At 50.0% G+C, this 15,016-nt stretch overlaps 1 protein-coding gene across 11 annotated transcripts in view; it reads left to right on the top strand.

Annotated features, from left to right (window-relative positions):
- Nucleotides 1-15,016, top strand: part of IGF2BP2 (insulin like growth factor 2 mRNA binding protein 2) — a 181,136-nt gene that overhangs the window by 162,470 nt on the left and 3,650 nt on the right. For 8 of the 11 annotated variants that reach the window (XR_004069807.3, XR_008678254.2, XM_031009215.3 and 5 more), the window contains 4 exons: nt 3,989-4,057; nt 5,000-5,116; nt 10,246-10,320; nt 12,867-12,998. Coding sequence is in view for 9 of the 11 variants with exons in the window: in XM_031009215.3 (XP_030865075.1) it covers nt 3,989-4,057; nt 5,000-5,116; nt 10,246-10,320; nt 12,867-12,998 (393 nt within the window). In the remaining 2 variants the exon portion in view is untranslated. The remainder of the gene's footprint in view (nt 1-3,988; nt 4,058-4,999; nt 5,117-10,245; nt 10,321-12,866; nt 12,999-15,016) is intronic. The other 3 variants (XM_031009217.3, XM_063704444.1, XM_063704445.1) reach the window with 1 other exon arrangement.

Genomic DNA, 15,016 nt, shown 5'->3' with positions numbered 1-15,016 from the left:
GTTCCCCTGCCTCAGCCTCCCAAGTAGCTGGAACTACAGATGTGCACCACCATGCCTGGCTAATTTTTGTATTTTGGGTAGAAGTGGGGTTTCACCATGTTGGCCAGGCTGGTCTTGAACTCCTGACCTCAAGCGATTTGCCTACCTCGGCCTCCCAAAGTGCTGGGATTACAGGCTGGAGCCACCATGTCTGGCCAGAACTTTCATTATACATAAGCACTCATTTATCACTAATTAATTTAGCTCATCCAGTGCCCAGTGGTCTTTCATTCCTGTGACCTCACTGAATGCCACATAGCACCCGTCAAGGGCGTCTGTCGTGCTGAGTGTCAAGTCTGCAGCCCACTGGTGCTGCCTCCCCCGCCACATCCTGCTAACCCTCATTCACATTCACCACACTGCCCTCCTTTCTGTTTTCCAATAGGCCAACCCCTTTTCTAGCTCTGGACCTCCTAGAACCCTGCTTAGAATGCTCCCTCCCAGTGCCTTTTCTGGGGCTCCATCTCCTCCCTGGGTCTTGACTGCAGCAGTCTTTTCCAGACCACTCACCTCCACACCTGCTCCTTGCCCGTTCCTGTTCATTTCTTTCACAGTACTTGAAGTTCTCTTTTGTGCCTGCCTCCCCGGTAGAACACAAGCTCCATGCTGACAGTGACCATTACTGTCTTAATAACTGTGTCCCCAGCACCCGGGACCCAGGTCAATGCCTCCCACAGAGTAGGTGCTCAGATGCTTTTTTTTTTTTTTTTTGAGACAGTCTTGTTCTGTCACCCAGGCTGGAGTGCAGTGGCATGATCTCGGCTCACTGAAACCTCTTGTCTCCCGGGTTCAAGCGATTCTCCCACCTCAGCCTCCTGAATAGCTGGAATTGCAGGTGTCCACCACCACGCCCGGCTAATTTTTGTATTTTTGCTAGTGATGGGGTTTCGCCATGTTGGACAGGCTGGTCTTGAACTGCCGACCTCAGATAATCCGCCGACCTCAAATAATCCGCCTGCCTCAGCCTCCCAAAGTGCTAGGATTACAGGCATGAGCCACCGTGCCCAGCCTCAAATGCCTTTTGAATGAATGAATGAACAAACTCTCACAACAGTACTATAAGAACTAGATATTATTTGAGTCTGTTTGTGGATAAGGCTCAGAAAGGTTAAATAATTTTTTCCAACTTGTAGAGGTGGTGATTCAGAGACTCAGATCTTCTGACTCCAGAAACTAACTTCTATATACAGGGGCTAATGGCAGAGCCTCCGCTAGAAACAAGCTCCTGATTGCAGAGTTCAAGATTCTTTCCCTGTGACAATTTTCCAGCTGTTACTCATGAATAAAAGAGAATTTGTCCTTTTTATCCTTTGACAGCTAATTTTAAAAATCTCTTTCTTACCCTGAGTTCCTAGGAAGTCTAAATTTGATAGTATTTATGTGAGAAGTATTTGAACCCAGAATAGGAGCCACACTGTGGCTTGTCTATTCCCGGCCTCACATGAGTTTTGTAAGGAAATGGCAAATCATAGTTCAAAGGAATTATTTCTGCCATGAGACCTGAAGGAACGATTCTTCAGGCGGGAGGAGGGCTGAAGTGCTCTTTTCCCAGACTAGAGTTCTGTGCAGAAGAGTTGCATGAATTCTCCCCCAGCTCTTCATGGCCCAGGACACGGACCTTCAGAGAAAGCTCTGGAGCTGATGTTCTTTCCAGGGGGTCCTTAGAAGCAGAGCCAAGAGAGAGAAACTGCTTCACCCACCTTCCTGCAAAACTTGAGCTTGCCAAGAGACTGCTGATCTCATAGCGCCCTCTTGTGGGCATGAGGGGCTGCTGCAGCCCCTTTCCAAGTCAAAGCAAGGCTCGCACTACAGCCGTGTTAAGTGGAGCTCTGTCGCCGGCAGGCGTGGCTGGTAACCTACAGCACCCCTGGAGCAGCTCCTCAAGTTGTTCACATCTCTGCCTTCTCGCTCCAAGCTCAAAAAGGGCAACAGTTTCATTTTGTCCCTAATGGGTCATAAGGCAAAATCCTAACCTTCAGGAGATTCGGGGGATGCCGTCACTGTGAGATTTGCTCAGGGATCCTCAAGTGAAAGCTGGGTCACCAGACTCCAAACCTCGGCCACGTCTGACCACTGTTGGAATTGTCTTCCTGGAGGACTATCTTGCAGGGTGGGCCTGCGGGAATTAGTTCCATGGTGCCCAGAGCTGTTCACTTCCTTTCCTGGAACAGTGATGTCAGTGTTGACCGAGCCTTGTGTAAAGCACAGCTAGCGATTCTGCTGACTCAGGTCAGCGTTCTGCCTGTAAGAATATATCAGACCGGGCGCGGTGGTTCACGCCTGTAACCTCAGCACTTTAAAGGGAGGCCGAGGTGGGTGGATCACTTGAGGTCAGGAGTTCAAGACCAGCCTTACCAACATGGTGAAACCCTGTCTCTACTAACAATACAAAATTAGCTGAGCTTGGTGGCACATGCCTGTAATCCCAGCTATTTGGGAGGCTGAGGCAGGAGAATCGCTTGAACCTGGGAGGTGGAGGATGCAGTGAGCCGAGATCGCACCACTGCACTCCAGCCTAGTCAACGAGTGAAACACTATCTCAAAAAAAAAAAAGTATCAAATCAGACATAGTTCCTTCTCATAGGACTGTTGTGAGGATTAAAAGAGTTTATGAATAGACACAAAATATCTATGTTAGTATCTAGTACACAGTACCTATTCAGTAAAAAGCAGCTACTTGGCAGGGTGCAGTGGCTCACACTTAAAATCCTATCACTTTGGGAGGCTAAGGTGGGTAGATCACCTGAGGTCAGGAGTACGAGACCAGCCTGGCCAACATGGTGAAACCCCATCTCTACTAAAAAATACAAAAAATTAACCAGGCGTGGTGGGGGGTGCCTGTAATCCCAGCTACTTGGGAGGCTGAGGCAGGAGAATTGCTTGAACCTGCAGGGGGCGGAGGTTGCAGTGAGCCGAGATCGCGCCACTTCACTCCAGCCTGGGCGAAAGAGTGAAATGCCATCTCAAAAATAAAGAAATAAAATAAAAGCAGCTACTTTCTAAATTTCTATTTTCTTAATAGCTCTACTTTTTTTCTGTCCATATCTGCCCTCCTGTTCCCTGCTCCTCTCTCTCCACATTCATTTTCTTTCTCTCCTCTCTCAGTCTCTCTCTCTTTTTTTTTTTTCTTATGGAGACAGGGCCTTGCTCTGTCGCCCAGGCATAGCACCAGTGCAGTGGTGCAATCATAGCTCACTGCAGCCTCAAATTCCCAGGCTCAAGTGATCCTCCCACTTCAGCCTCCTGAGTAACTGGGACCAGAGTGCACACTACCACACCCAGCTGATTTTTTATTTTTATTTTTTATGGAGATGGGGTCTCTCTGTGTCACCCAGGCTAGTCTCAAATTCCTGAACCCAAGTGATCCTCCCATTTCAGATTCCCAAAGCTCAGTCTCCTTTGACATTTCTCCCTTCTCAGGATTCTTTCCATTCCTTCTAGAATTCTCTCTGATGGAGCTGACTGATCTATCTGCCCAGGAACACATTTGCTTGTTCTGAATAACTCTTGGGTATTGTCCAGCACACTCTGTTCTTTTTGATCTACGACTCATCATTCTCCAGAAAATGGAAGGCACTGGCCCTGCCTCTCCACCCAAGGGCAGGTTAAGAGTGTATGGGTGCAAGTGCCAGTGGGTGTATGTGTGTATGTGTGTGTTCACACCCATGGTATGTTCCTAGGACGCCTCAAGCATGACTCAGCTTAGAAATGATGAACATTTAGCCCAGAGAGCTACTGCAACCAGGGGACATCTTGCCAAGCATTCCATGGTCTGAGTGGGAGAAGTGGAGCAGAGATCTGAGACACAGAGGGACAGGCGTGTAGACACGACAGTGGAGCCAGCTGATGCCACAGAGAGCCTGTGTCGCATGTGGGGAATCTGGCCTCCCTGAGGCCAGTGACAGTCCCTGAGGGCACCCGCCCACTGACTCTTTCTCTCATACTGCAGACCCACTCCGGATACTTCTCCAGCCTGTACCCCCATCACCAGTTTGGCCCGTTCCCGCATCATCACTCTGTAAGTGCCCCCTCAGTTCAGCCGCACCTGCCACTTCTCCTGGGGCTGGGCCCACTTGGCCCTTGGTGGCCAGTGAATGTTCACAGTGCAGATCTTGTCTCCTGTGGTTCTGGTTTGTCCTGGGAGTGACACACCTCAAAGCCTGAGCACGCCAAACTCCCCAGCACCCGAGCGCCCTTGAGGTTCTGCAGAGGCCTAGGCCGTTGCTGTTGCACAGTCCTGTGGATGCTCGCACACCTCACAGGTCGCAGGAACTGCTGCAGACGGGCAAGCAGAAGGCCAGATGAGCACGTGCTATTGGCACTGAATAGCAGAGTTTCCAAAGATCTTTGAACAAAGTCTAGCAAATGAGTATGTCGTTTGCACAGACCCTACTTGTAAGGACCCCTGGCAGCCTTGCCCAAGAGCCTCTGCCTTTTGTCACAGGGTCCCAGGAGGGATGGTTCACCCCATCTTCCTGGAGCCAGTCACCGTGCAGCTGGGTCAGGTCAAGTTTAGTTGTGAAAATGCTTCTCTGGATACCAGATGTGTTGGGCAGCTTTCCATTCCCTCTAACAGAATGCCTTGGGGCTGTCTTCAGGCCAGGTATGTTTAATAGCTGTTTTCATTTCTTGGGTGAAGACACAGGAGAGATACAGATCACATTTGTATAAGACAGAAAACCTGCGAACAGACAGCTTCTGGAATCCAACAAATTGAGAAGCTCAAGAGGAGGATGCCCTTGATTATCACTAGCGCTGCCTGTGCTCAGGTCCCTTCCTCAGGCTTCACACCTGCAGAGCCGCAGGCCGCAGAAGGATCCCGTGCACCATTTTGGCCATTTCCTTGGGTGGCGGGGCCTTCCCACCATGGGGTTCATGGTAAGGCGCTTGGTACCCGTTGAGTGCCTGGAGGAGAAAGCCTGGTTGGAATGATGTCTTCCTTCTTGTCTCGCCCTCCCAGTATCCAGAGCAGGAGATTGTGAATCTCTTCATCCCAACCCAGGCTGTGGGCGCCATCATCGGGAAGAAGGGGGCACACATCAAACAGCTGGCGAGATTCGCCGGAGCCTCTATCAAGGTGAGGCTGCTCCCGATGGCCCTGTGGCCCTTCTACCACCTCCTCTCATTCCACGGCCCTTGTTCCCTCTCAGTCCCAGGCAGCGCCACACCATGCAGAGACAGAATCCCACAGTGATCTAGAACATTTGCCCCATGACTATTCCCATCCGCTCTCATCTTTCCTTTTCTTATTCCTTTATTGTTCAGCTAACCACTGAATTAGAAAAAAATAGTAGCAAACAACCCAATCCAGTCCTTTTTGTTTTATCATTGTTGTCCTCAAGAAGATAAAGAAAGGTTGAGGATTTTCCCAAGCTAAGGGAAGGGACTGCAGTGAAGTGATAACTTAGCAGGTATCAGTGTGCAGTGCTTTAATGAGTCTCCACTTCACAGGCCCTGAACTATCAGAAAATACTGTGAATAAAAAACTCTGAAAAGCAATGATAAAATCATAAACAAAAGCTGAGGGTCTAACCCGATAGGCAACCCAGCCTGAGCATAGCAACTCAGGAAGGACGGTCCTTGACTTATGGAAAGGCTGCGAATGCAGACATGGCTGCACCTCCAGGCCCACATCCTGCCTCCTTGAGCACAGTGTGGAGAATCATCAGAGAAGCTGAAAGGGGAGGATTATTTGCCCCTGGTCCTGCTCCAAGACCAGCTATCAGCTCTGACTCACGGGCAGAATGCTGAGCACGTCCCAAGCCTCATGAAACATTTTCGGAAACAGAGTTTTTGTTGTTACGCAAAATAATTTGCTACCATGGGACAACCCAGAATTCCAAATGAGAAGTCTCATGACTTGGAGAGAAAGAATGCTTACACTTTCTCCCCAGGAAGAGCTGGAATTTCTCCCACAGCAAGTGTGCTAGAGGAAAAACAAAAACAAAATATTCTGAGTAGTACAGAACAAGGGTTGCACTGAGACCATCAGAGAATTTCACTTTGGTGAATCATTTTCCCTCTCAGACCTCATTTATCTCATCTGCAGAGTGGACAGACAGGATGAGAGCCCTGAGGTGTGGGGGCCCTTGTGCCCAGCAGTCCTGCTGCAGGTGAGACCCCGGCCTAGGCACTGATAGGCGGGTGCTGGCCTGACCCCTGAGGGTGGGCTGAGTAAAGTGTGGAAGACCCCCTGGCTGGCTGCAGCCCTTGGGCCTTGCCCAGCTTTCAGTCCTGCAGTCTGAGATGCCGGCAGGAGAAAGGACCGTTTCAACTAAAAGGGACTTGAGGGACCATCTCATCCAATCCCCGTCTTGTTCAGCAGAGAAAAGTGAGGCTCAGAGAGTGCCGGGACATGGGCAAGGCACACATGTGGCAGGGCTGGCTCTGAGATGGAAATTCTGCTGACTTCTGGGATATCCAGCACCTCCTGGGGCTCACCACTGCAGCGCCTCTTCATTTACTATTGCCCATGAGGAGCTGGGGCCTAGGGAGTTTTCATTGGCTTGTCCAAGGCCACAAAGCTGAAGAATGAGAGAGCCAAGATTTGCCCAGGTTATCCTGTTTCTGGTCTAGTGTGTTTTTCCACCATATCAACCTAACTGTGATGCCAGAATCATTCCCAGCAGGGCCTTTAGGAAAAGAAGAGATCAGTCGCATGGGCTGCACCCCACAGTCCCAGGTCCCAGCAAGGTCGAGTGGTGATGTGTCACTGTGCTCCTGGCCTCTGTGATGGGCAAAGACAGCAGTGCTGCGTAAGGAGGACAGAATGGACTCTACAGCTTAGGAAGGTCCAGACAATGTTTTTTATGCTGGGCCAACAATCTTCTGCAGCAACCTTCTACTTCCCCAGCCCCTGCCTCGCTCCATAGCATAAACCAGGGAAGCCAAATATTTGTGAAGGAAATTTCCAAATTTTTAAAATCAGTCAGCCGGGCATGGTGACTTATACCTCTAATCCCAGCACTTTGGGAGGCTGAGGCAGGTGGATCACCTGAAGTCAGGAGTTGGAGACCAGCCTGGGCAATAGGGTGAAACCCCATCTCTACAAAAATATAAAAATTAGCCATGCATGATGGTGGGTGCCTGTAATCCCAGCTACTTGGGAGGCTGAGGCAGGAGAATCACTTGAACCTGGGAGGTGGAGGTTGCAGTAAGCCGAGATCACGCCATTGCACTCCAGCCTTGGTGACAGGGCGAGACTCTGTCTCAAAAAAATAAAAGTAAAAAAGTCAATCTGGTTTTTGCTAGATTCCCTTTGTCTCAACAGGTCCCTGAAAACATCTGTCTCTAAAGCAAGATGGATGAGCTCACTAACTCCAGAGATTCTCCCACCCCTAGTTTCTACTTTGCCAGTCTTTGGGGGCCACAATGAGGGGCACATTTGATGCTGCTGGGCAGGGAGAGAGCCTCACACTCATCCATGGGAGCAGAGCGCCCAGAGGAGGTGGGCTGAGCTAAGATCTGGGTGATGCACTCCAAGAGATGTTTTGGTTGCAGGTGAGAGTGAGCTCCCGTCACCTGCCTTTCCTGTAGAACAGGCTTCCAAATGCTGCACAAAATTCATTCAGCCAGTGACACCTAATTCCAGATCCTGACTCCAGCCCTGCTTACCCTGTGATCTTGGCAGTTATCTCTGGGTCCCATCTGCTTCAGTCATGAGATGGGGTCCTCATTCCTGCCCCTTTAGAGGGAGTGTGCACATGGAATGACATTCCAAAACTGCACAAGTGCACAAGTAGCCCTCCAACTTCTGGACTAGGCTGGCGAGTGCCAGGCAGTAGAGCCCTCGGAGGTTTCTTTCAGAATCTGAGCAAAGCAGCCACAAGTCACTACGAAGTGGACGGTGATGGCAGAACTGATTTGGTCAGCGTGAATCATGAATCAGCCATTCGCCCTTCTCGGTTTGGGTGGTGGTAGGAGCTGGGAACCACACAGCCATGATCTGCTCTCTCTTGCTTACTCAGAGATAAGGACCAGGTTTAATGCCAGGTATGGATCTCAAAGTAGAGTCAAGGGATCCTGCCAGAAGTCTCAATGGCCAGGCTCTGTGTGATCTGCCAGAGGGTGTCAGACCCCTGGACACACTCAGATCCGTGTTTTTTGGCCGAGGCCCTGCCAAGAAATGGCTGCCCACAGCAAAGGAAGTCCCCCAGGAAGCTCAGCTGTTGGTCACCTGAGTCTCACATTTATCCTCATCCACCAAGGAGTCACAGCCAGAGAACTCTTTGCAGATCCCATGAAGGGGTCCCTCCTTCCAGAGCGGGACAGGGTCTGAGCATGTCTTGGCTATGTACTCACAATAAAGCAGGGGCAGCCACCCTGGATCCTGAGGCCCATGGATGGAAGCTGGCTTATAGCACACACTGAGAGGAAACAAAATTGAACCTTCTGGAGGTGGAGGTCTTCCTGGAGGATCTCGAGTGACACAGTGGTCCAGAGGTGATCCATGCACAAATGCAACACCGAGGGTAAATCCCATTTCACTAAACAGATCTTTCTCGAGACCTAGACTCAGGAATGGTGCCTCCCTTGAATCCCTACTTTGGTTTTGCTTTAGAACATGATGTCCCTGTCATTGACCATGTTTCTTGTTTCGTATTTGCTCTTAGCTTAGAACTGCATCTGTGGCCAACCTGGGGCAGGTGTGTAGGACCTTATGAGATGTGTGTGTTCTGACCTCAGTCTTGGCTCATCCTTACGATCCTAGATGCCTGATGTGCACTCATTTTACTTTTTTTTTTTTTTTTTTTAAGACGGAGTCTCGCTCTGTCGCCCAGGCTGGAGTGCAGTGGTTTGATCTTGGCTCATTGCAACCTCCACCTTCTGGGTTCAAGTGATTCTCCTGCCTCAGCCTCCCAAGTAGCTGGGACTGCAGGCACGCGCCACCACACCTGGCTGATTTTTGTGTTTTTAGTAGAGACGGGGTTTCACCATGTTGGCCAGGCTGGTCTCAAACTCCTGACCCCAGGTGATCTGTCCATCTCAGCCTCCCAAAGTGCTGGGATTACAGGTGTGAGCCACTGCACGCCTGGCCTCATTTTACTTTTAATGACATTTAATTTTGCTACAATGTGTTAATAAGTTTTAATTTTGTATTTATTTTTAGCTGAAGTTTTTTTTAATAAAGCAGGGCATGCAGAAACAAATATGTAACAAAGATCTCTCTAACAAAAATGCCTGCTGAGCCCAGGGTTTGAGTCGTGTTACAAGAGAACCTGAACTCACAGAAACTGAGAGAAGGAGGCTGGGTGCAGTGGCTGACACCTGTAATCCCAGCACTTTGGAAGGCCAAGGTGGGCGGATCACTTGAGGTCACTTGAGCTCTTCTTTGGAGGACTTTGAGACCAGCCTGGCCAACATGGTGAAACCCCATCTCTACTAAAAATGCAAAAATTAGCTGGGTGTGGTGGCAGATACCTGTAGTCCTAGCTACTTGGGAGGCTGTGGCAGGAGACTCGCTTGAACCCAGGAGGTAGAGGTTGTAGTGAGCTGAGATCGCACCACTGCACTCCAGCCTGGGCGAGAAAGTGAGAGGAGATTTGGAGCTTGGTGGGCCCAGCCCCCATGTTTCACAGATGAGGGAATGGAGGCACAGCGAGGGGAGGAATTTGCAGAGCCAGGACTAGAACCAACGTGCCTCCATTTCTGCTCTGCTGCTGTTTTACTTATGACCCACTTGCCGTGGAGGAAGCGGTCTTGACCACACATACTCTAATTCAATTGTCACTTCCAGCTGACTACCCCTGTGAGCTGAGAATTAGAACCAGAGATACCTTTGCTGCAAGCTCGACTCCAATTTAACACCTTGGTGGACCTGCCCTTCCTTCCCTTTGGGCCCTAGGTGGGTTGGCAGAGCCTACATGTCCCTCTTCCTAGAGCTTTTGACTCCCTGGTTATTTCCTAAAACTTGGCTCAGTGAGAGGAGGCCCATCATAGCTGGTGCTCAGGACAGGGACAGGCAGTAACTACTGGCCTGTGTCTGACTGTCCCTGGGTGGCCAAAAACCCAAATTTGATACTGGGCATTACAGTCATGACTTCCTAAGACCAGGGTGGAGGCAGCATGGCATCAGACAGAACCAGGGGTAATGGCAGAAGCAAGACCTGGAACCTCCTGCTGGTATGCTTGCCGTCCACTTAGACAAGAAAGAGGGGCTGGGGAATGCAGCCGAGCATCAGCGTTTTCCTCTCCTGTGAACCACAGATCGCCCCTGCGGAAGGCCCAGACGTCAGCGAAAGGATGGTCATCATCACCGGGCCACCGGAAGCCCAGTTCAAGGTTAGTGCCAAGGGACACCTCAGCCCTGCAGGCTCTGGGCACAGAGCAGCCACCTCAGAGGCACATTCAAGGCTCTTCTTTGGAGGCCCAGCCTCCATTTCCCTCCCTGCTGCTGCCCACCAGGCTCAGGCTCACCCTGTCGTCCCTGGCTGTTCTTCTGCATGTTTGCCCTCTTCTGGGAAGCCCTCTTTCCCTTCCTTCTCATGGAAAAGTAGATCATCTGTTGGTGCCCAGTTCGAGTGGCCCCTGCTCTGGCACCTCTGATCCCTTAGCCCTGGTTTTGAGGATGGATGTCTCCGGCTCATTTAGTCATGTCTACCCTTCAAGCTATGGAGGACTAACACAGTGTAAGGGGAAGTAGCATGGTTTGTTGGAAGGTTCTTTGGTGAGGTGTGTTTTGCTTTGTTTTGTTTTTGCCTTTTTTTCTTCCCTAGGAAAATTATAACTTGAGCTTTCTAAAAGTGAGAAACACATATTTATTTATAAAAGTACAATCCTTATCATTAAAAATATTTAAAATTTAGCTGAGAAGAGGAAATTCACACATGTGGAACCGCTCAAAAGCAATAGCCTCAGCCAGGGGCAGCAGGTGGTGGTATGCTCCTGTAGCTCCAGCTACTGGGGAGGCAGAGGCAGGAGGATCCCTTGAGCCCAGGAGTTTGAGAACAGGCTGGGCAATAGAGCAAGACCTCATCTCTAACGAAAAGAAAAAGATAACAAAAAACAGTAGCCCTTCAACTCAGTATTGGACAACATGTGGAATATCCATTTAACAGAATGTTATTCAGCCACAGAAAGGAATGAAGTACTGATGCATGGTGCAACATGGGTGACCATCACACGAAGTAAAAGAAGTCAAACACCAAAAGCCTCATATAGGCCAGGTGTGGAGGCTCATTCCTGTAATCCCAACACTTTAGGAGGCCAAGGCAAGAAGGCTGCTTGAGCCCAGGAGTTTGAGACCAGCCTGGGCAACACAGTGAGACCCCCATCTCTACAAAAAAAATTTTAAAGTAGCTGGGTGTGGTAGCATGTACCTGTAGTCCCAGCTACTTGGGAGGCTGAGGCAGGAGGATCACTTGAACCCAGAAGCTCAAGGCTGCAGTGAGCTGTGATCATGCCACTGCACTCTAGCCTGGGTGACAGAGCAAGACTGTCTCAAAATAAATAAAGGCCACGTGTGAAGTGATTTCATTCATATGAAATGTCCAGAATAGGCCAGTCCATAGAGACAGAAAGTAGATTGGCAGTTGCCAGAGAATAGGAGGAGTTGGAACTAACTCCCAATAGTTATGAGGTTTTTATCTGGGGGAATAGTGTGGAAATGTTCTGAATAGATAATGGTGATGATTGCACAACATACTGACCACTGAAATGGATAATTTTTTTTTTAAGTTTTTGTTTTTTTGAGACAGAGTCTCCCTCTGTCACCCATGCTGGAGTGCAGTGGTGCGATCTCGGCTCACTACAACCTCCATCTCTCGGGTTCAAGTGATTGTCGTGCTTCAACCTCCCGAGTAGCTGGAATTACAGGTGCATGCCCCCACACCTGGCTAATTTTTGTATTTTTAGTAGAGATGGGTTTTCACCGTGATGACCAGGCTGGTCTTGAACTCCTGGCCTCAAGCAATCTGTCCACCTCGACCTTCCAAAGTGCTGGGATTAGAGGCGTGAGCCACCACACCTGGACTGAAGTGTATACTTTAAAATGGTGACTCTCAGATGATGTAAGTTATATCTCAGTATTTTAAGTAAAGAAAAAAAAAGAACATTGTAAGCTGTGGTTCTTTTTCACTAAAAAAAAAAAGAAAAATAGGTTCTTGGCTCCTCTGCCTTTGGAGTTAGACATCAAAAAGAAAGATTATGTTGAATGTAGTGGCTTACACCAGTAATCCCAGCATTTTGGGAGGCCAAGGTGGGAGGATCACTTGAGGCCGTGAGTTCAAGACCAACCTGGGCAACATAGACCTCATCTCTAAAAAAAAAAAAAAGAATGAAAACATGAGCTATGATCATGCCACTGCACTCCAACCTGGGCACAGAGCAAGACCCTGTTCTCCATTAGAAATTTTTTTAATTAAAACAATATCAGGCTCCTCAAATCCCATTACCACCACCATCACCTCCATCCTTTACTAACCAGGGGTATGACCCTGTGGTGATGGGATAAGAATCCCCTGAACAAATTCAGTCAATCAAGCAAATCTTTATAGGTGATAATATGGAAATAAGACATAGAGTTGCATCCCCTCACCCATCCCCTTAGCCCTGACACACAGAAAGCTCCCTAGAGGAGGCAGTCTTGTGCAAACCACCAAAACATGAATGCCCATCCACATTTTTCAAAGTGCAGCCATCCGACGTGGCGGGAGCAGCGCCCCCCAGGCCTGTGAGCGGAGGCTGGGGCACGCAGCTTCCTGTGTGTCCCAGGGAGTGTGGGAATGGGACTGACCCGTTGTCTGGACTCTCCAGTGCCCTTCGCAGCACTGATGAAGTGGCCGGCTGCTGGCTGACTGAGAGTCATTAGTCATGTCTTGCTCTCTCAGGCCCAGGGACGGATCTTTGGGAAACTGAAAGAGGAAAACTTCTTTAACCCCAAAGAAGAAGTGAAGCTGGAAGCGCATATCAGAGTGCCCTCTTCCACAGCTGGCCGGGTGATTGGCAAAGGTGGCAAGACCGTAAGTGTGCTCCGGGCTCGCTTCATCACCTGGGTCAGATTCCCCGCTCTGGCCTTGCCTGAGTTCCCTCAGTCTCCCCTTGGCGCCTTCTGTCCCAATGTACAGTCAGGGTCTTTGGCAGATAAACTAAGGCTCTCCTGGCATCTGAGCCCTTTGAGGCATGAGGATCCCAAGGACAAAAATGTCATCGGCTTCACTCTACAACTTAGGGCCCCCAATCTGTGGTGCTGTAAGCCCAGCACCAAAAATACCACAGTCCTGTGCCCAGTAATACCCATCTTGACTCCATGGTCAGTGAAGGCCTCCACTCCCTGAAAACAGAGAGGCTGTCTTCTGCCCCCTTTATACCCACATGTAGCAGCCATTAAAATTGGAAAGGGGGGATTCCCACCGAGAGAGATGCTAACCCACTTGGCAGACCACCACCTTCCCTGGATTTCACTCAGGCCTGTGCCCTGCACTCTCTTCTGACTCTCAGCCCTCCTGACAGATGCCTCCAGTCCCTAACTCCCCCTCCACAGGCTCTATCTTCTGGCTGTTTCCCAAACATGGCTCTAGGGGAGCTAGTTTAGCAGTAGGAGGGTGGGCAAGGAGGAGATTGTTTTTTGAAAGATCATCTGCATTTTCTACTGGAAGATGCAGGAACAAACACAGTGTAGTTTGAAAAGTGCCAGAGCGTTAACTTTGAAGCTTGTTGGAATGAGCAGGTGGTCTGTAGACCCAGGTATGTTCTGGAATGTGACTTACTGACCTGGGTGGGGAGATGACCACTGAGAAGTTCCAGTAGAGCCTAGTGCAGGCTGGCTGGCAAAGTAGCAGTGTTAGGTGGCAGGAACTTGGCGGGGAGGCGGGGGTCTCTTGAGTCCTGAGTGTGTATGTGTATATATGTATATGTGTGTTATTTGCTGTTTTTGTAAAGCTTTTTTTTTTTTTTTTGAGACAGAGTTTCGCTCTTGTCACCCAGGCTGGAGTGCAGTGGTGCCATCTCTGCTCACTGCAACCTCCACCTCCCTGGTTCAGGTGATTCTCCTGCCTCGGCCTCCTGAGTAGCTGGGACTGCAGGCGCCCGCCACCATGCCCAGCTAATTTTTTATATTTTTAGTATAGACGGGGTTTCACCATTTTGGTCAGGTCAGGCTGGTGTCGAACTCCCGACCTCAGGTGATCCACCCGCCTCGGCCTCCCAAAGTGCTGGGATTACAGGCGTGAGCCACCACACCCAGCTGTTGTAAAGCTCTTTACATAGAAACTCTTAAACGGAATTCAAAACCAAGTTCTAGGTGTAATGAGTCAGCTTTATACAAAAGAACGAAGCAGTGTGGAATCAAAGGATTCCCTGTCTCCAGAATGCAGTCAGCGCTCCAGGGCACACACTGCGCTTTAGGCGGAGCTGGAATGTAGGAGGCAAAAGAAAGCAGATGGATCAGCAGGGAGTAGAATCCTGAGCCCCTGGGTGTCCTGTTTGGCTATTTCAGAACCAGTCACTGAATTCTCTGCATCCTCCAGACTTTCAGTTTTCCCCTAAAGCACATGCTGAACCCGCCTGTGAGCTCGGCATCAGGCCAGAGGGCCAGAGGACGGGGTCTGAGCCCTCAGGAAGTGTGCAGTCTTGTTGGGAAGCAGGCCCAGTGAGGCAGCGGGGAGGAGGAACAATGCAGGCAGTGGTTGGAGACACGAGGAGCTCAGCATGGGCTGGAGGCTTCATGGAGGTGGGCCTGGGGTGGGATCCAGTGGCCGGGAGAGAGGACAACAATCCAAGGGTAGGAACAGCATGAGCAAGGCTTGGCGGCAGGAGTGAAAATGAGGAGGAGGGAACAGCAGGGCTGATTCGCAGGGAAAGTTAACCAAGAGGAGGTTTGGGCTCGTGGTCAGCACCCAGGACAGCATGTCCAGGAGGAATGATCTTACCGGGTAGGGGTGGGGAGTGTGGGGGTTATGGGAAAGCCTGGGGTCTCTGTGAGCATGTGCAGGCCTGCGTTGATGGGAACTCCAGAATAAGAGAACTTCGCCTCAGAAGC

Source organism: Gorilla gorilla, chromosome 2 (assembly GCF_029281585.2).
Source record: "Gorilla gorilla gorilla isolate KB3781 chromosome 2, NHGRI_mGorGor1-v2.1_pri, whole genome shotgun sequence".
Lineage (NCBI taxonomy): Eukaryota > Metazoa > Chordata > Mammalia > Primates > Hominidae > Gorilla > Gorilla gorilla.
Note: the sequence above shows the minus strand (reverse complement) of the source record. Positions and strands in the feature narration are given on the sequence as shown.